A 22,039-nucleotide genomic window follows, 5' to 3' on the forward strand; every position below is an offset into this window, starting at 1 on the left:
CGCCCCAGGAAAGGAAGACCAAGAGTCACCTCTGCTTCTGAGGATAAGTTTATCCGAGTCACCAGCCTCAGAAATCGCAGGTTAACAGCAGCTCAGATTAGAGACCAGGTCAATGCCACACAGAGTTCTAGCAGCAGACACATCTCTACAACAACTGTTAAGAGGAGACTTTGTGCAGCAGGTCTTCATGGTAAAATAGCTGCTAGGAAACCACTGCTAAGGACAGGCAACAAGCAGAAGAGACTTTTTTGGGCTAAAGAACACAAGGAATGGACATTAGACCAGTGGAAATCTGTGCTTTGGTCTGAGGAGTCCAAATTTGACATCTTTGGTTCCAACCACCGTGTCTTTGTGCGACGCAGAAAAGGTGAACGGATGGACTCTACATGCCTGGTTCCCACCGTGAAGCATGGAGGAGGAGGTGTGATGGTGTGGGGTTGCTTTGCTGGTGACACTGTTGGGGATTTATTCAAAATTGAAGGCATACTGAACCAGCATGGCTACCACAGCATCTTGCAGCGGCATGCTATTCCATCCGGTTTGCGTTTAGTTGGACCATCATTTATTTTTCAACAGGACAATGACCCCAAACACACCTCCAGGCTGAGTAAGGGCTATTTGACCAAGCAGGAGAGTGATGGGGTGCTACGCCAGATGACCTGGCCTCCACAGTCACCAGACCTGAACCCAATCGAGATGGTTTGGGGTGAGCTGGACCGCAGAGTGAAGGCAAAAGGGCCAACAAGTGCTAAGCATCTCTGGGAACTCCTTCAAGATTGTTGGAAGACCATTTCCGGTGACTACCTCTTGAAGCTCATCAAGAGAATGCCAAGAGTGTGCAAAGCAGTCATCAAAGCAAAAGGTGGCTACTGTGAAGAACCTAGAATATAAGACATATTTTCAGCTGTTTCACACTTTTTTGTTAAGTATATAATTCCACATGTGTTAATTCATAGTTTTGATGCCTTCAGTGTGAATGTACAATTTTCATAGTCATGAAAATACAGGAAAATCTTTAAATGAGGTGTGTCCAAACTTTTGGTCTGTACTATCTATCTATCTATATATAATGTTGGGATTGTGTTGCTTAGGTGAGGGTTTAAAAGCTTAATAATCCAATATGTTGACCCCAGTAGTGAATACACCAGTAACAACTTCCAGAAACTAAGACGACCCGGGAGCATCAGAGTCTATATTGATGTTGCAATCAGATTGCAACAAAAAAAAGTTGCAAAAATTGCAATTATACCACTACCATAAACTTTGCAAGATTTGACCCTTTTTATAGAAACTACATTTTTTATGTCATTTTTCGAAACCACACAGTGAGTTTGTCCAGGAATTTCACAGAAAGCTGCCGGCGGGGAAATGCAATCAGTTTGTGAGATCAGAAATCCTTAACAGAAAACCAAACAGGGAAGTAAATGTTCTAGACGAGGGAAGAATCCGGCTTCCCACATCATGAGCCGACTACATGACACCCCCCGGACTGTGCCCAAAAAACTACTTGCAAAATCATCATTTACTGGAAGCAACAGAGAGAGCGACTTTAAACAGCATAAACCAAAAATTCCCCCAAAAAAGAATATAGTGGTTTATTATGGAAAAAAAAAAAAGACCCGAAAAATAAAAAAGTGCATTATGAAGTTTTTACTACCTGCAGTCGCCACTAGGAGGAGCTCAAGAGCTGATTGTACTCATTGAACTCAATATTACACCTGTACGCAGAGTCTGCAGAAAGCGCCTTAGCTCCCTCTAGTGGTGGCTTCAGGAAGTTAGAATATCTAATACTCGTGTGATGTAAAAGGAGCCGACACAAACCTCGATCAGTTCTGAGATTCCCTGAGCAGTTTCAGATTCAGGGGCTTCAGGTCCACCAGGTTTTGCAGCCACAGAGATAATAGGACAGCCATGAAATCTAAAAAAAAAATAAAAAAAACAAAAATAGGAATATAGGAATTACCCTGCAAAGGCGAACAATGAGAATCATAAAAAAAAGGTCTACACCATCAGGATTGTATAGGAATAGTGACAAAAAAACCCGTAGCAGAATATAATGTGATATGGACGATACATATAGCTAGAAGAATCTGCAGACGTTCCAGCAGAACAGGGGTTAATTAACGCTACAACCTCAAGATAATGAAGGACCCTGGAAGAAGGAGGAGGCGCCAATCCCCTCATGTCTTATTGTTTTTAGATATCAGAATCTTATTAACTCCATATGTAACTTTCCTTTTATTAAACATTTGATGGAAAATGTAAAAGAAAAACTATTGTAAAGCATGGTGGACAGTGTGAAGAATTCTACTACAAAACACGTCATATTACCTTCAACAGAAGATTATACAGCAGCATTATAGTAGCTATATTCTTGTACATAGGGGGCAGTATTATAGTAGCTATATTCTTGTACATAGGGGGCAGTATTATAGTAGCTATATTCTTATACATATGGGGCAGTATTATAGTAGCTATATTCTTATACATATGGGGCAGTATTATAGTAGCTATATTCTTGTACATAGGGGGCAGTATTATAGTAGCTATATTCTTGTACATAGGGGGCAGTATTATAGTAGCTATATTCTTATACATATGGGGCAGTATTATAGTAGTTATATTCCTGTACATAGGAGTAGTATTATAGTAGTTATATTCTTGTATATAGAGAACAGTATTATAGTAGTTATATTCTTGTACATAGGGGCAGTATTATAGTAGTTATATTCTTATACATAGGGGGCAGTATTATAGTAGTTATATTCCTGTACATAGGGTGCAGTATTATAGTAGTTATATTCCTGTACATAGGGTGCAGTATTATAGTAGTTATATTCTCGTACATAGGGGGCAGTATTATAGTAGCTATATTCTTATACATAGGGACAGTATTATAGTAGTTATATTCTTGCACATAGGAGCAGTATTATAGTAGTTATATTCTTGTACATAGGAGCAGTATTATAGCAGTTATATTCTTGTACATAGGGAGCAGTATTATAGTAGTTATATTCTTGTACATAGGGGCAGTATTATAGTAGTTATATTCTTGTACATAGGGGGCAGTATTATAGTAGTTATATTCTTGTACATAGGGAGCAGTATTATAGTAGTTATATTCTTGTACATAGGGAGCAGTATTATAGTAGTTATATTCTTGTACATAGGAGCAGTATTATAGTAGTTATATTCCTGTACATAGGAGCAGTATTATAGTAGTTATATTCTTGTACATAGGAGCAGTATTATAGTAGTTATATTCCTGTACATAGGAGCAGTATTATAGTAGTTATATTCTTGTACATAGGAGCAGTATTATAGTAGTTATATTCTTGTACATAGGAGCAGTATTATAGTAGTTATATTCTTGTACATAGGAGCAGTATTATAGTAGTTATATTCTTGTACATAGGGGCAGTATTATAGTAGTTATATTCTTGTACATAGGGGCAGTATTATAGTAGTTATATTCTTGTACATAGGGGGCAGTATTATAGTAGTTATATTCTTGTACATAGGGGGCAGTATTATAGTAGTTATAGTCTTGTACATAGGGGGCAGTATTATAGTAGTTATATTCTTGCACATAGGGGCAGTATTATAGTAGTTATATTCTTGTACATAGGGGCAGTATTATAGGAGTTATATTCTTGTACATAGGAGCAGTATTATAGTAGTTCTATTCCTGTACATAGGAGCAGTATTATAGTAGTTCTATTCTTGTACATAGGGGCAGTATTATAGTAGTTATAGTCTTGTACATAGGGGGCAGTATTATAGTAGTTACATTCTTGTACATAGGGAGCAGTATTATAGTAGTTACATTCTTGTACATAGGGAGCAGTATTATAGTAGATATATTCTTGTACATAGGAGCAGTATTATAGTAGTTATATTCTTGTACATAGGGGCAGTATTATAGTAGTTCTATTCCTGTACATAGGGGCAGTATTATAGTAGTTCTATTCCTGTACATAGGGGCAGTATTATAGTAGTTATATTCTTGTACATAGGAGCAGTATTATAGTAGTTCTATTCTTGTACATAGGGGCAGTATTATAGTAGTTATAGTCTTGTACATAGGGGGCAGTATTATAGTAGTTACATTCTTGTACATAGGGAGCAGTATTATAGTAGATATATTCTTGTACATAGGAGCAGTATTATAGTAGTTATATTCTTGTACATAGGGGCAGTATTATAGTAGTTCTATTCCTGTACATAGGGGCAGTATTATAGTAGTTCTATTCCTGTACATAGGGGCAGTATTATAGTAGTTCTATTCCTGTACATAGGGGCAGTATTATAGTAGTTATAGTCTTGTACATAGGAGGCAGTATTATAGTAGTTCTATTCTTGTACATAGGGGGCAGTATTATAGTAGTTATATTCTTGTACATAGGAGCAGTATTAGAGTAGTTATATTCTTGTACATAGGGGCAGTATTATAGTAGTTATATTCTTGTACATAGGAGCAGTATTATAGTAGTTATATTCTTGTACATAGGGAGCAGTATTATAGTAGTTATATTCTTGTACGTAGGAGGCAGTATTATAGTAGTTATATTCTTGTACATAGGGGGCAGTATTATAGTAGTTATATTCTTGTACATAGGAGCAGTATTATAGTAGTTATATTCTTGTACATAGGGGGCAGTATTATAGTAGTTATATTCTTGTACATAGGGGGCAGTATTATAGTAGTTATTTTCTTGTACATAGGGGCAGTATTATAACATAGTAACATAGTCTTCCTTCAACCTTAAAAACTAAGTCCATCTAGTTCACCCCATAGCCTAACTTGTTGATCCAGAGGAAGGCAAAAAACCCCATGTGGCAAACACTAAGCTCCACATTGGGGAAAAAAATTCCTTCCCGACTCCATACGACAATCAGACTAGTTCCCTGGATCAACGCCTTATCAAGGAATCTAGTATATATAACCTGTAATATACTTTTCAAGAAAGGCATCCAGGCCCTTCTTAAATGTTAGTAGTGAATCACTCATTACAACATCATGCGGCAGAGAGCTCCATAGTCTCACTGCTCTTACAGTAAAGAATCCGCGTCTGTGATTATGATTAAACCTTCTTTCCTCCAGACGTAGAAGATGCCCCCTTGTCCCCGTCTCAGGCCTCAGAGTAAAAAGATCAGTAGACAGGTCTTTGTACTGTCCCCTCATATACTTGTACATAGTAATAAGATCACCCCTAAGCCTTCGTTTTCCCACAGTAAATAACCCCAAGTGTAATAACCTGTCTTGGTATTGCAGACCCCCCAGTCCTCTAATAACCTGTCTTGGTATTGCAGACCCCCCAGTCCTCTAATAACCTGTCTTGGTATTGCAGACCCCCCAGTCCTCTAATAACCTTGGTCGCTCTTCTCTGCACCCTCTCTAGTTCAGCTATGTCTTTCTTATACGCCGGAGACCAGAACTGTACACAGTATTCTAAGTGCGGTCGCACTAGTGACTTGTATAGAGGTAAAATTATCTTCTCCTCATGAGCATCTATGCCTCTTTTAATGCATCCCAATATTTTATTTGCCTTTGCAGCAGCAGCCTGACACTGGCCACTAAACGTGAGCTTGTCTTCCACCAATACACCCAGGTCTTTTTCAGTGACAGTTTTGCCCAGTGTTTTACAATTAAGCATATAATTATACATTTTATTTCCTCTGCCCAAGTGCATTACCTTACATTTATCTCCATTAAAGCTCATTTGCCATTTATCAGCCCAAGCTTCTAGTTTACATAGATCCTTCTGTAATATAAAATTGTCCTCCTCTGTATTGATTACCCTGCAGAGTTTAGCGTCATCTGCAAATATTGAAATATTACTCTGTATGCCCCCTACAAGGTCATTAATAAATATGTTAAAAAGAAGGGGGCCCAATACTGACCCCTGTGGTACCCCACTGTTAACTGAGACCCAGTCTGAGTGTGTTCCATTAATAACCACCCTTTGTTTCCTATCACTGAGCCAGTTCTTAACCCACATACATATATTTTCCCCTATCCCCATTGTTCTCATATTATGTATCAACCTTTTGTGTGGAACCGTATCAAAAGCTTTTGAAAAGTCCATATACCCAACATCCACTGCATTTCCTTGGTCCAGTCCAGAACTTGCCTCCTCATAAAAGCTGATCAGATTAGTTTGACAGGAACGGTCCCTCGTAAACCCATGTTGATATTGGGTCATGAGGTTATTCTTCTTCAGATACTCTAGTATAGCATCTCTTAGGAAACCCTCCAGGATTTTACCCACAGTAGAGGTTAAGCTTACTGGCCTATAATTTCCAAGTTCAGTTTTTGTCCCCTTTTTGAATATTGGCACCACATTTGCTATACGCCAGTCCTGTGGTACAGACCCTGTTATTATGGAATCTTTAAAGATTAAAAATAATGGTCTATCTATGATGTTACTTAATTCCTGCAGTACTCGCGGGTGTATCCCATCCGGGCCCGGGGATTTGTCAACTTTAGTGATTTTTAGACGCCGCCGTACTTCCTGCTGGGTTAAGCAAGTGACATTTACTGGAGAATTTTTGTTATCACTGATCATGTTTTCTGTCATGCGATTTTCTTGTGTAAATACGGTTGAAAAAAAATCATTTAGCATATTGGCTTTTTCCTCATCCTCATCCACCATTTCACCCAGACTATTTTTAAGGGGGCCAACACTATCATTTTTTAGTTTTTTACTATTTATGTAGCTAAAGAATATTTTGGGGTTAAATTTACTTTCTCTGGCAATGATTCTCTCTGCCTCAATCTTTGCTGCCTTGATTTGGTTTTTACAGAATTTATTTAATTTTCTATATTTATTTAAAGCCTCATCACTACCTATTTGCTTTAGTTCTCTAAATGCTTTCTTTTTGTCACTTATTGCGCCCCTTACAGCTCTATTTAGCCATAGTGGTTTCCTCCTATTCCTAGCATGTTTATTCCCATAGGGTATATATTGTGCACAGGTCCTATTCAGGATGCTATTAAATGTCTCCCATTTGCTTTGTGTAGTTTTATGTCTCAGGATATCGTCCCAGTTTATTGCACTAAGATCATCTCTCAACCGTTGGAAATTTGCCTTCCTGAAGTTTAGTGTCCTTGAAACCTCTCTACTACACATCTTATTAAAGGTTACATGAAAACGTATTATTTTGTGATCACTATTACCCAAGTGACCCCCAACTCGTATATATGATATGCGGTCTGGCCTGTTGGTTAATATTAGGTCTTGCAGTGCCCCTCTTCTTGTTGGGTCCTGAACCAGTTGTGAAAGGTAATTGTCTCTCATAGTTGTCAAAAACCTATTACCTTTGCTTGAACTACAGGTTTCTGATCCTCAATGTATTTCAAGGTAGTTGAAGTCTCCCATAATAATGACTTCTCCTTGAGTCGCTGCTTCATCTATTTGCTTTACGAGGATATTCTCCGCTACTTCCATTATTTTTGGAGACTTATAACAAACCCCTATCAGTAATTTATTATTATTTCCCCTCCCCTTATCTCCACCCACAGGGATTCTACATTTTCATTAGATTCACATATATCTTCCCGCAAGATGGGTTTTAAGGATGATTTTACATATAAACACCAACCCCCCCCCCCCTCGGTTGTTTGTACGGTCATTTCTGAACAGACTATAGCCCTGTAGATTAACTGCCCAGTCATGGCTCTAGTCCAGCCACGTCTCAGATATCCCCACCATGTCATAATTATTTTCCAACAAAATTAAATCTAATTCCTCCATTTTGTTGGTGAGGCTTCTGGCATTAGTGTCCATGCATTTTATGTATCTCTCTGTACCTCTATTCCTTCTTACTTTATTGACTGTTCTAACCCCAGGCCCAATTTCTTTATTTGTGCCCAGGTCACTATCTGCACTATCTTCCCCACCTATAAAATGATTAACCCCCCCCCACACACACACACCAATCCCTAGTTTAAACACTCCTCCAACCTTCTAGACATTTTCTCCCCCCGGCACAGCTGCACCCTCCCCATTGAGGTGCAGACGGTCCCTAGCGTAGAGTCTGTAGCCAACTGAGAAGTCGGACCAGTTCTCCAGGAACCCAAATCCCTCCTTCCTACACCAGTTCTTGAGCCACTTATTTATCTCCCTAATCTCCCTTTGCCTCTCTGGCGTGGAACGTGGTACTGGTAGTATTTCAGAGAATACCACCTTGGAGGTCCTTGCTTTCAGCATGCAGCCTAATTCCCTGAAATCATCTTTAAGGACCTTCCACCTACCTTTAACTTTGTCATTTGTACCAATGTGCACCATGACCGCTGGGTCCTCACCAGCCCCTCCCAGTAATCTGTCAACCAGATCAGCGATGTGCCGGACTCGAGCGCCAGGTAGGCAGCACACTACTATTATAGTAGTTATATTCTTGCACATAGGAGCAGCATTATAGTAGTTATATTCTTGTACATAGGGGCAGTATTATAGTAGTTATATTCTTGTTCATAGGAGGCAGTATTATAGTAGTAATATTCTTGTACATAGGGGCAGTATTATAGTAGTAATATTCTTGTTCATAGGGGCAGTATTATAGTAGTAATATTCTTGTTCATAGGGGCAGTATTATAGTAGTTATATTCTTGTACATAGGGGGCAGTATTATAGTAGTTATATTCTTGTACATAGGAGCAGTATTATAGTAGTTATATTCTTGTACATGGGGGGCAGTATTATAGTAGTTATATTCTTGTACATAGGGGCAGTATTATAGTAGTTATATTCTTGTACATAGGGGCAGTATTATAGTAGTCATATTCTTGTACATAGGGGCCAGTATTATAGTAGTCATATTCTTGTACATAGGGGCCAGTATTATAGTAATTATATTCTTGTACATAGGAGCAGTATTATAGTAGTTATATTCTTGTACATAGGAGACAGTATTATAGTAGTTATATTCTTGTACGTAGGGGGCAGTATTATAGTAGTTATATTCTTGTACATAGGAGCAGTATTATAGTAGTTATATTCTTGTACATAGGAGCAGTATTATAGTAGTTATATTCTTGTACATAGGGGACAGTATTATAGTAGTTATATTCTTGTACATATGGAGCAGTATTATAGTAGTTATATTCTTGTACATAGGGGCAGTATTATAGTAGTTATATTCTTGTGCATAGGGGCAGTATTATAGTAGTTATATTCTTGTATATAGGGGGCAGTATTATAGTAGTATATTCTTGTACATAGGAGCAGTATTATAGTAGTTATATTCTTATACATAGGGGGCAGTATTATAGTAGTTATATTCTTGTACATAGGGGCAGTATTATAGTAGTTATATTCTTGTATATAGGGGGCAGTATTATAGTAGCATATCCTTGTACATAGGAGCAGTATTATAGTAGTTATATTCTTATACATAGGGGGCAGTATTAAAGTAGTTATATTCTTGTACATAGGAGGCAGTATTAAAGTAGTTATATTCTTGTACATAGGAGGCAGTATTATAGTAGTTATATTCTTGTACATAGGAGCAGTATTATAGTAGTTATATTCTTGTACATAGGGGCAGTATTATAGTAGTTATATTCTTGTACATAGGGGGCAGTATTATAGTAGTTATATTCTTGTACATAGGGGGCAGTATTATAGTAGTTATATTCTTGTACATAGGGGGCAGTATTATAGTAGTTATATTCTTGTACATAGGAGCTTTATTATAGTAGTTATATTCTTGTACATAGGGGACAGTATTATAGTAGTTATATTCTTGCACATAGGAGCAGTATTATAGTAGTTATATTCTTGTACATAAGGGGCAGTATTATAGTAGTTATATTCTTGTACATAGGGGCAGTATTGTAGTAGTTATATTCTTGTATATAGGGGGCAGTATTATAGTAGTTATATTCTTGTACATAGGGGCAGTATTGTAGTAGTTATATTCTTGTATATAGGGGGCAGTATTATAGTAGTATATTCTTGTACATAGGAGCAGTATTATAGTAGTTATATTCTTGTACATAGGAGGCAGTATTATAGTAGTTATATTCTTGTACATAGGAGCAGTATTATAGTAGTTATTTTCTTGTACATAGGGGCAGTATTATAGTAGTTATATTCTTGTACATAGGGGGCAGTATTATAGTAGTTATATTCTTGTACATAGGGGCAGTATTATAGTTGTATATTCTTGTACATAGGAGCAGTATTATAGTAGTTATATTCTTGTACATAGGGGGCAGTATTATAGTAGTTATATTCTTGTACATAGGAGGCAGTATTATAGTAGTTATATTCTTGTACATAGGAGCAGTATTATAGTAGTTATATTCTTGTACATAGGGGCAGTATTATAGTAGTTATATTCTTGTACATAGCGGGCAGTATTATAGTAGTTATATTCTTGTACATAGGGGCAGTATTATAGTAGTTATATTCTTGTACATAGGAGCTTTATTATAGTAGTTATATTCTTGTACATAGGAGCTTTATTATAGTAGTTATATTCTTGCACATAGAGGGCAGTATTATAGTAGCTATATTCTTGTATATAGGAGCAGTATTATAGTAGTTATATTCTTGTACATAAGGGGCAGTATTATAGTAGTTATATTCTTGTACATAGGGGGCAGTATTATAGTAGTTATATTCTTGTACATAGGAGCAGTATTATAGTAGTTATATTCTTGTATATAGGAGCAGTATTATAGTAGTTATATTCTTGTACATAAGGGGCAGTATTATAGTAGTTATATTCTTGTACATAGGGGGCAGTATTATAGTAGTTATATTCTTGTACATAGGGGGTAGTATTATAGTAGTTATATTCTTGTACACAAGGGGCATGATTATAGTAGTTATCAGTCTCAATGAAACAGAGCATTTTTTGTTTTGCCATTGACTACCGAACTGACTTTCATCCATCAGGACGACTTTATACGCCAGTGCAGTGATGTGATCCATCTTCGGCACAGAGATGTGTACAGCGCCGTCTTTATTACTCCATCCATTGTACGGAGGCGATGCCATCCTGTAACTTTTTAAAGTTTCAATAATATTCTCTAATTGAAGAGCGGTGTCTGGGGAGAGATGTTCTTCATATATTATAAGTTCTCAAGTCCAGGGAAAATTATCAAGTGCTGAAACTTTGCTTTTGGAGGAGAGGTTGTGTGCGCAGGTCCTCGTTCCCCGGCCCCGGAGTGAGAGGTCGGGTCTCCACTGCTCCAGAAGACGCAGAACATGGCTGGATTACTGGAGAATCTCGCCGGGCTTCAGCCTCTCTGATATATATTGAATTTTACAGAGAGCCAACAACAGTGACTTCCAATGACGGTAATCCGCTTGCCCGCGGCTCTGATTGGGAACATTCGTACTGAGAGTCAAAGAGATTAACAACAAAGCTTGGGGAAATTCAATTACACTTAATCCAAACACCAGAAAAATGAACATTGCGTGGAACAGGAACAAATGTTGAAACAGGTGTATCCATTTTAACAAAATAATAATAAACCGAGGACTGACTTAGGAAAGCACGACTACCGCGAAGCGCGGCGCTCTGCGGGATCCCGAGAGCCTTCATATTCTGACAATTGTCCTTCAAGTTGGGGAACCTAAGGGTCGGGTTTAAGCCACTGCTAGACTTCGCTGTTCTCTTCACAACTCCTGTCCCATGTCAAAACCCCTTCCCTCCTTTAGGCAAACTCCCCTTTACTGTTCCTTTGCCCCACAGTCTTCCCTCCCCTGGGTGCCCACCCCACAGACTCCGATGCACTGGGAGCCCAACCTCAAAGCTCCCCTCTCCAAGCGCCCCCGCCCCCCATACCTTCTCCAGGTGCTCCCAAAACTCCCTTCTCTCGGCGTGCCCGTCCCCGCACACTCCCTTCTCTCGGCGTGCCCGTCCCCGCACACTCCCTTCCCTCGGCGTGCCCGTCCCCACACACTCCCTTCCCTCGGTGAATCCGTCCCCGCACACTCCCTTCCCTCGGCGTGCCCGTCCCCGCACACTCCCTTCCCTCGGCGTGCCCGTCCCCGCACACTCCCTTCCCTCGGTGAATCCGTCCCCGCACACTCCCTTCCCTCGGTGAATCCGTCCCCGCACACTCCCTTCCCTCGGTGAATCCGTCCCCGCACACTCCCTTCCCTCGGTGAATCCGTCCCCGCACACTCCCTTCCCTCGGTGAATCCGTCCCCGCACACTCCCTTCCCTCGGTGAATCCGTCCCCGCACACTCCCTTCCCTCGGTGAATCCGTCCCCGCACACTCCCTTCCCTCGGTGAATCCGTCCCCGCACACTCCCTTCCCTCGGTGAATCCGTCCCCGCACACTCCCTTCCCTCGGTGAATCCGTCCCCGCACACTCCCTTCCCTCGGTGAATCCGTCCCCGCACACTCCCTTCCCTCGGCGAATCCGTCCCCGCACACGCCCTTCCCTCGGCGAATCCGTCCCCGCACACGCCCTTCCCTCGGCGAATCCGTCCCCGCACACGCCCTTCCCTCGGCGAATCCGTCCCCGCACACGCCCTTCCCTCGGCGAATCCGTCCCCGCACACGCCCTTCCCTCGGCGAATCCGTCCCCGCACACGCCCTTCCCTCGGCGAATCCGTCCCCGCACACGCCCTTCCCTCGGCGAATCCGTCCCCGCACACGCCCTTCCCTCGGCGAATCCGTCCCCGCACACGCCCTTCCCTCGGCGAATCCGTCCCCGCACACTCCCTTCCCTCGGCGAATCCGTCCCCGCACACTCCCTTCCCTCGGCGAATCCGTCCCCGCACACTCCCTTCCCTCGGCGAATCCGTCCCCGCACACTCCCTTCCCTCGGCGAATCCGTCCCCGCACACTCCCTTCCCTCGGCGAATCCGTCCCCGCACACTCCCTTCCCTCGGCGAATCCGTCCCCGCACACTCCCTTCCCTCGGCGAATCCGTCCCCGCACACTCCCTTCCCTCGGCGAATCCGTCCCCGCACACTCCCTTCCCTCGGCGAATCCGTCCCCGCACACTCCCTTCCCTCGGCGAATCCGTCCCCGCACACTCCCTTCCCTCGGCGAATCCGTCCCCGCACACTCCCTTCCCTCGGCGAATCCGTCCCCGCACACTCCCTTCCCTCGGCGAATCCGTCCCCGCACACTCCCTTCCCTCGGCGAATCCGTCCCCGCACACTCCCTTCCCTCGGCGAATCCGTCCCCGCACACTCCCTTCCCTCGGCGAATCCGTCCCCGCACACTCCCTTCTCTCGGTGAATCCGTCCCCGCACACTCCCTTCTCTCGGTGAATCCGTCCCCGCACACTCCCTTCTCTCGGTGAATCCGTCCCCGCACACTCCCTTCTCTCGGTGAATCCGTCCCCGCACACTCCCTTCTCTCGGTGAATCCGTCCCCGCACACGCCCTTCTCTCGGTGAATCCGTCCCCGCACACGCCCTTCTCTCGGTGAATCCGTCCCCGCACACGCCCTTCTCTCGGTGAATCCGTCCCCGCACACTCCCTTCTCTCGGTGAATCCGTCCCCGCACACTCCTTTCTCTCGGTGAATCCGTCCCCGCACACGCCCTTCTCTCGGTGAATCCGTCCCCGCACACTCCTTTCTCTCGGTGAATCCGTCCCCGCACACGGCAGATTAAGTGTATAAAAAAAATTGCTTGCAGGGTTATCGGATTATGTCAGCAGCTATTGCCCTGACCTCTTCATCTCGTTGTTTAGTCCCGGAAGTAGCTGCTGAGCCATCCCCCCGACCCCTGCGGTCTACTTCATCACATATACAGCAAAAAACTAAGCAGTCACTCTAATATGTAATGGACGCCCTACAACATAATGACACGAAGGGACTTACTTCGTGTTCTCAAGCGTCTTCTGCATCTTCTTCGTCATCCTCTCAATGGCAGCCGGCCTCTTGCTTTCTGGCAGCAGATCAGTTTTGTTTAAGACGACCACCATCTTGTTGCAAGCGATCTGTCCAATAACCAGACACTCGGCAGACTGGGTCTGCATGCCTTTGATTACATCGATGACCAGCATCATTAAATCGATGATCTGTGCACCTGTCCAGAGATATGGCAAAAAGGTAATCTTACCGGAAAATACGGTGCAATATATGTAGATCACAGCTAGGACAATAGGAAATGGGGTTTAGGGGACCGGTCGGGGGTTGGAGATCGCCACATGCCACCATCCTTGTGCACTTTTTATTTGCCACTTGGATCACAAAAAATGCTTAGAATATTTTTTTTTTTTCTTATTTTAGGGTTAAAGTACTCCCTTCTCATGGGCGCCCCCCGCCCCGCAGACTCCCTTCTCACGGGCGCCCCCCGCCCCGCAGACTCCCTTCTCACGGGCGCCCCCCGCCCCGCAGACTCCCTTCTCACGGGCGCCCCCCGCCCCGCAGACTCCCTTCTCACGGGCGCCCCCCGCCCCGCAGACTCCCTTCTCACGGGCGCCCCCTGCCCCGCAGACTCCCTTCTCACGGGCGCCCCCCGCCCCGCAGACTCCCTTCTCACGGGCGCCCCCCGCCCCGCAGACTCCCTTCTCACGGGCGCCCCCCGCCCCGCAGACTCCCTTCTCACGGGCGCCCCCCGCCCCGCAGACTCCCTTCTCACGGGCGCCCCCCCCGCCCCGCAGACTCCCTTCTCACGGGCGCCCCCCCGCCCCGCAGACTCCCTTCTCACGGGCGCCCCCCCCGCCCCGCAGACCCCCTTCTCACGGGCGCCCCCCCGCCCCACAGACTCCCTTCTCACGGGCGCCCCCCGCCCCGCAGACTCCCTTCTCTGGGCGCCCCCCGCCCCGCAGACTCCCTTCTCACGGGCGCCCCCCGCCCCACAGACTCCCTTCTCTGGGCTCGCCCCCCGCCCCGCAGACTCCCTTCTCACGGGCGCCCCCCGCCCCGCAGACTCCCTTCTCACGGGCGCCCCCCCCGCCCCGCAGACTCCCTTCTCACGGGCGCCCCCCGCCCCGCAGACTCCCTTCTCACGGGCGCCCCCCCGCCCCGCAGACTCCCTTCTCACGGGCGCCCCCCCCGCCCCGCAGACCCCCTTCTCACGGGCGCCCCCCCGCCCCACAGACTCCCTTCTCACGGGCGCCCCCCGCCCTGCAGACTCCCTTCTCTGGGCGCCCCCCGCCCCGCAGACTCCCTTCTCACGGGCGCCCCCCGCCCCACAGACTCCCTTCTCACGGGCGCCCCCCGCCCTGCAGACTCCCTTCTCTGGGCGCCCCCCGCCCCGCAGACTCCCTTCTCACGGGCGCCCCCCGCCCCGCAGACTCCCTTCTCACGGGCGCCCCCCGCCCCACAGACTCCCTTCTCACGGGCGCCCCCCGCCCTGCAGACTCCCTTCTCACGGGCGCCCCCCCGCCCCACAGACTCCCTTCTCACGGGCGCCCCCCGCCCTGCAGACTCCCTTCTCTGGGCGCCCCCCGCCCCGCAGACTCCCTTCTCACGGGCGCCCCCCGCCCCACAGACTCCCTTCTCTGGGCTCGCCGCCCCGCAGACTCCCTCCTCTGCAGACCTGGGTCACAAAAAAGCTCAGAATATTTTAACAATTATTTTAGGGTTAAATCCCAATGTAAAACTTATCCATAAAATAGAATTGTTGGGTTTCATTCCGGCACTCGCTTCCATTAAGTCTCATTTAGTGCGCGGTTCTCGTGTCCACGGTCAGTGCCAGATGTAACGTTTGTGTTGCATCTTAGAAAAGGGTCAATGAAACGAAAGAAGAAAAAGAAAAAATGATAAAATAAAAAAAATAAAAAATCAGCATTTAGTGAATGGCCTCTGGTCTCTCCTATTCAATGATCTTCTGCCAAATTTCTAGAGATAGATCCTACAGAATAAAAGATGGGAGACCTGAGTCATGAGGAGATAAGGCTCCGGCAGCATCGGCTTAAGGTTAGCCATTTACTGCTGACCACAGAGATAACCGCCAATACCCGGCCCATTCTCCTGACCCGCTTACAAAGTCCCTGAGCTGACAGCAGCACTTCAAGGATTACAAGGATATGAAACCTTCTCAGGGAGAAAAAAAAGAAAAAAAAAAAATAAGAAAAGGACACATGATGCGGAGAGCAAGGCTTTGTTTTATATAAACCAGAGCACAAAATAGAAAGTGCAAAAAAAAAAGCTAAAAAGAAACTAAACTTAAAAGTAATTTTTTTAGTTTTTTTCCCAAACCGTTAGGTGCCAGGAATCTTTTGAACCCAGCAATAAAGGAAAGATTCACTGCTCCGTTGCTGATCACCGGAGGAAAGAAGGGGGGGTATTGCAGTCGCCGATCGTCAGGGAAGGAGGAGGGGGATTGCAGTCGCCGATCGTCAGGGAAGGAGGAGGGGGATTGCAGTCGCCGATCGTCAGGGAAGGAGGGGGGATTTCAGTCGCCGATGGATTTCGATCGTCGTGGGATTTCAGTCGCCGATGGATTTCGATCGTCGTGGGATTTCAGTCGCCGATGGCCGGGGGAGGGGGATTTCAGTCGCCGATGGCCAGGGGAGGGGGATTTCAGTTGCTGATAGATTTCGATCACCGTGAGATTTCAGTCGCCGATCGCCGGGGGAGAGGGATTTTAGTCGCCGATCGCCATACATGATTTCAGTTGCAAATCGCTGGGGGGGTGGGGTGGGTAGATCTCAGTCGCCGATCGCCGGGGGAGGGGATTTCAGCTGCCGATGGATTTCGATCACCGTGGGATTTCAGTCGCCGATCGCCGGGGGAGGGGGATTTGATTTGCTGATGGATTTCGATCACCGTGGGATTTCAGTCGCCGATCGCCGGGGGAGGGGGATTTCAGTTGCTGATGGATTTCGATCACCGTGGGATTTCAGTCGTCGATGGTCGATGGAGGGGATTTCAGCTGCCGATCACCAGGGGGTAGATTTCAGCTACTGATTGCTGTAAATTGATAGCCGGATCCATGATTTAGGATGTTTTGGACCATAATAGGGCACAATTTTTGGCAGATCTCAAAATGAAAGAATTGGTAGAAGCAATTGGCGGCAGGGACCCAGTTCTTTAACGCCACTAGAGCGCTGATCAGGTTCCCATGGAGTCCATGAAACGCCATCAAACCCCGAGCGGCTCCTTAGTCCGCAGTAACACTTCTCACCACAATACCGGAGGGCAGATTACTTGCTTGTCCCCGGCGGCTGCAGTGCGGTGTCATGTCACCGGCGTTGGCGCAGTTTATTAGACGTACGCTGTCGTTAATTTCAGAAGCAAAACAAATTCCAAAACAGAGAAACCACCAGTGATTGAAAGCAGAACCCAGCGAGGAGCGGTTATTGCTCCCAACTATCGGCGACTACCAGCCTGGAAATAAGATAATCCTCCTGATCGGAGGGAATTGGGAGCAGACTGTGCTCCGCCGGCCACGTCCTGCCGCAGATGAGCCTGCATTATCTGAGGATTTCCCTTCATGGACTTTTTTTTTCTTCTTCCATTTTTCTAATGATCTTCGTGTTATTGAGGCGACTCCTCCACGGAGGGAAATCAATGTGGTTTATGGGACTTAGTGATGGTTCATTGGACACCGGCATTGTGTCATGATGAGCGGACACTGCGCTCAGAGAGAGAGAAAGATGAGAAAAGACAACCCCAGATCCAAAAAAACAACAACTGTGCTTTAGTCACTCTCCCCAGGCCCGGCGCCAAATCTCTGCCTGTTATTGTTTGCAGTGCTGACACCACATTGGCAGCGCTGCAGCTAATCACTGAGAACAGCGGCTTGTGTCATCCACATGGGGAGAGCCACTGAGCACAGTGATCGGCTGCAGTGCTGCTGACAATAACAGGCAACAGGAGATGTGACGGTGACTCTGCACTGGACCCAGGGAGGATGAGAAGGGAACAAATAGTTTTTTTTGTTTGTTTGTTTTTTTTTTAAAGATTGCGTCTGGGGACTTTTTCTTAAACCAAAAAATCCCTTTAAGTAGGCCATACACGAGATTGGTGTCACCTGAGCGTCCATGGGAAGAGGGGAGAAAGTATCCACCAGACTCCGATCCCATGAAAACAAGAGGATCGGGAATTAAAATGTCCCCAATATCACCTGTCGAAGGAGCCGGAAGACCCCCCAGAGCACATCGGTGGCTGGCAATGTGAATGGGGGCTTCAATGATGGTGTCCCGTCCCGTTCTGTACGGCGTTCATAGGGAAGGGAGCTCAACTGATAATAGACAAGGAGGAGATCCCGTCGATTCTTTCTGCGGATTTTCTTTTAGCGACTGATGGGATGAAAACTTTTTGCAAATCCACGACGAAAATCACCAGGTAAAACACGGAGATTTCAAAGCAGATTTGTAAAAAAAAAAAAAAAAAAAAAAGAAGTCCCATGCAAACTTTGCTAACTTTCAGAGCGGACACTTAGTGACCGGACAGCGGTCGTAGATTCATAACTGTATCAAAGCTGCAAGTCCCGGACTTTCTCTTTTTTTTTTCTTTTTAGGTCGGGGGTTAATGCTCTGGATGAGGTCGACTGATTATTCGGGAGAATTCGCTAAATCAAAAATGTCCGGCTGATTTTATACATTACTACATTGATGCAATTAAGCCTCGGCAGACAGGACGCCAAACCGCAGCGCGCTGATCTCTGCGCAGGAGAACGCGGCGAGGGGCCATGACCTTTCTACCCCAGCGATGTAATTAGATTTTATGCTTTTGGGAAAGAATTAAAGACACATCCTTGGGTAATTCTGTGTGTGAGTCCTGTTTATTTACAGCAGCTCTCCATCTACCTGGGGTTATTACATATGGTTTAACCCTCGACAGGCTGGAGAGTGTATACATATATACATATAGATTTGCACCGTCTATGTAGACATTTATGCAAGGAATGATTGGATTGTAACAGTGATATATCTTATTAGGGAAAAGTAGCAACGTCACCACCTTCCAGGAGCCTGTAGATGCTTTCCCCCTCTGAAAATTTCTGTAAATTTGCAGAGACTAATTAATTAACCCAATGAATGTAAATATAGAAAAAAGAAGAGGAGGAGGGGGATGAGCCAGACGCATGGAGGAGGACTATATCTAATTGTCTTAGATCATCAAGGAAGATATTAACAGTCAGGGAGTGCAAAAATATAAAATTATGGAAGGGAAAAAAAAAGCCAAAATTCTGCAGGTTAAACACCATATTTATGGCTGACGCAGAAGGCAGTGCTTGTTCTGCTCTTCATTCATCAATACTAGAGACACAGTCCAAAACGGCTGATAACAGACAGCAATAGCCCGCATTAAATTGCACAATAAATAGAAATGGGATTATGTCCTTTAAAAAGGGATTTTTCACACTGACTGCATAATTATTATGGTCCAATAGGCAGGGACTCTCCACTCACAGGGGATTGGTCAGACCTCCACCGATCATTAAATTATATATAAGGCATAGGGGATAAATAACGACCTTGGGAAAAGGATTATTGCCTCCAGGTTACGTATTATACAGCTGCTCAGCAATGGAGCCGAACTGCAATAACAGACTCAACCAACGGACAGGTGTGGTGCTGTTTCAGGAAGAAAACAGACATTTTTTCTAGTTCAGGATATCCCCTCCAACTTCATTTACATGTGGTCACTTTATTTTTTTTTATAATTTCTGGGAGAAAGTATAGGAAAAAAAAAAAAGAATCCAACATAACACTTTTTATATAAGAATAAATAAACAAAAAAAAAACAAAAGAAATAAATAAAAAATAAAAACAAAAAGGAGGATAAGGAAAAACCCCTCTGACGTGTGGACAACTAGATGACCCCGCTGTATTGTTCTCCACCTAGCAGGCACAGAAATCTTTCCTCTCCAGTATAATGTGATATAGCCCCCGGTTTGGTGTAAATGGGGCGGCAGCCATGTCGCCAGCCTGTCCTGTCTCGCTGCAGACCCCTCCCCACCTAACAATGAGCACATTCAGACCCCCGGCTTGTGTTTTCAGTTATTAAGAAAACAGTCGCCTGTCTCCGCTCGTGACTTTAATCTTTGGGAGTCTGTATCGCGGATCGGATGCCTGCTCCCCCCGTTCTCTCCTGTCCCAGGGTCTAAATTCTGTTGTTCGGTGAAAGTTCTGAAAAATGATCCAAAAAGTGTCACCGAGGGGGGAACAGCGGTGTTATTTTATTAAATAATTCTTAAATTATTATTAAATCTTAGTTTACAGAAGTTGGGCAAAAGTTTTGGGTTCCAGTTACCGTCACTTTTAGTGAGTTTTGTTTAGTATTTTCTTCCAAGAAACTGGGGCAGATTTACTAATTCTGATCGATTCGGACTCGTCATGGGGCAGATTTATCACCGCGGTTCAGGCCGATTGATTCAACTTTAGTCTAAGTTTCCGCCACTTATTAGGCTTTTGTGCCGAAAAATGCTCTAATATTTTGCCACGTTAGATCAAGCTCATTATTCCTTTCCTCCATTTCACAAGAATCAAAAACAAAATGATAAATATGATGCAAATTTCTTAGCAAAAATTACACAAATTCTGGTTCATAAATATTTGCAACGTTGTAAAGGGAAAGTTCTGGATCAGAAAAACATGGCTGCTCCCTCATTATATAAAGATAAAAAAAAAACTTTTCAAAACTTCTTCCAACTTATATTCTCCCACATAAATGACCCCCCCGCCCGCAGTCACCTCTTTGGTAATCTGCAGAAGATTCTGAAGATGTTTACTTATAGTTAAATACTTTAAAAGAAAAAGTTTTAAAAACTTTTCTTAACTTTTTTAAACTTGCATTCAGCCACATAAATGGCTCCCTGCTCCATTTACCTCATTGGTAATATTTTTTTTTTATCCCCGTTATTTGCTAAAATTATGGTTTAGATTTATTTGGGGCGACGTACGGCAGCAAAAAAAAAAAAAGTTTGGTTCTAAAGAGCCCCCCCCCGGAAGAATAGATGTAGTAGCCGCTGTCCTAGAGGAAAGTTGTGGCGCGGCAATTACTAAAAAGGGCTGACAGATGCCGGTCTAAATTGGAAGAGGAGCGGGGGGGGGGGGGGGGGGGACAGTTTTATCATGTAAAATAAAGAAACTCCAGTAATCCAGAAATAAATGGTCCAAAAAGTCTGATAATCCACAAACAGAAATAGAAGATTGGACAGAACAGAAGAAGAAAAATTATTTTGAACTTCATTCCAAATGCTTTTACGACCCCTTCAAATGAGTTTGTCATACCTCTCCATGTCTGACCAATAGTCCGGAATATTTGATAATCCAGAATACCTGATAATGGTGGGAAAAAAAAAACCTTTTGTAACCAGCAGATCACCAGCAGTTAGACAGACGAGGTCCAAGGTGAAATCCAGTATGCTGGTTCCGGGCTGTCAATCACCCTGACCCCGGCATTGCCGCCTGGGAATTCCTCGCAGCCACAGGGGCCTTTGATGATCGGCCTGATGTACATGAAGGGAGGAAACAATTACTGTCGCTGACATTTCAGCAGCTTCTGATATTTCATCTGCGGCCCGTGCGAGGCCGGGGGGAGTCAGGTTTAGGGTAAAATTTTGCCTATGATGACACAGACCTGGCTACGAGGCACCAGGGCAGCGCTCCAGGCGCTGCTGACAGCTCAGCGGCCGCGGGGCCGTGTGTGCCATCTCGTTATTTCCCACCTTATTAGTATAATTATCTGCTATCTATAGAGAAGATATTGCACTAAAATGCAGCGGGCCCTGGGGAAAGGTCTATAACAGGGGCCCCTAGAGTTGGAGCTATAAAAGGTGGCCATATTGGATATCTCCCAGCTCTACGTAAGGGCCCTTCCATCCCATAAGGTCACGACGGATCATGTACGACCTGGTCAAGGGGTGACGGATTGGACAGGGCCGTCATCACCTCGCAGCTGTTTGGACAGATCCCAAGAAGTACAAGTCCAAGCTTCTGATCTGGAAGCCAACCGATGTCAGATGGGCGAGGTGTCCGTGCACAATGCACCATGGACAAGGGGACAAATAATTCTCCCGGACCTCCTGGTCCCTCGACATTCCAGGTAGGGATTAAATTGCTGTGTGCACACCGCCCCCTGGTGTTACCGGCCAACAATGGCATCCCCATGATCGGTCCTTAATATGGACACTTTGGGGGCATTTTCTTTGTTA

General features: G+C 44.9%; 1 protein-coding gene across 3 annotated transcripts in view; it reads right to left on the reverse strand.

The window, feature by feature from the left end:
* EEFSEC (eukaryotic elongation factor, selenocysteine-tRNA specific) overlaps window positions 1-22,039 on the reverse strand; it is a 148,384-nt gene that overhangs the window by 114,686 nt on the left and 11,659 nt on the right. For all 3 annotated transcript variants that reach the window (XM_073644930.1, XM_073644928.1, XM_073644929.1), the window contains exons 2-3: window positions 13,804-14,011; window positions 1,822-1,918 (exon numbers count right to left, since the gene is read on the reverse strand). In XM_073644930.1, coding sequence (XP_073501031.1) covers window positions 1,822-1,918; window positions 13,804-14,011 — 305 coding nt within the window. The remainder of the gene's footprint in view (window positions 1-1,821; window positions 1,919-13,803; window positions 14,012-22,039) is intronic.

Source organism: Phyllobates terribilis, unplaced genomic scaffold (assembly GCF_046119375.1).
Source record: "Phyllobates terribilis strain yellow unplaced genomic scaffold, ASM4611937v1 Scaffold_8__6_contigs__length_399053987, whole genome shotgun sequence".
Classification (NCBI taxonomy): Eukaryota; Metazoa; Chordata; class Amphibia; order Anura; family Dendrobatidae; genus Phyllobates; species Phyllobates terribilis.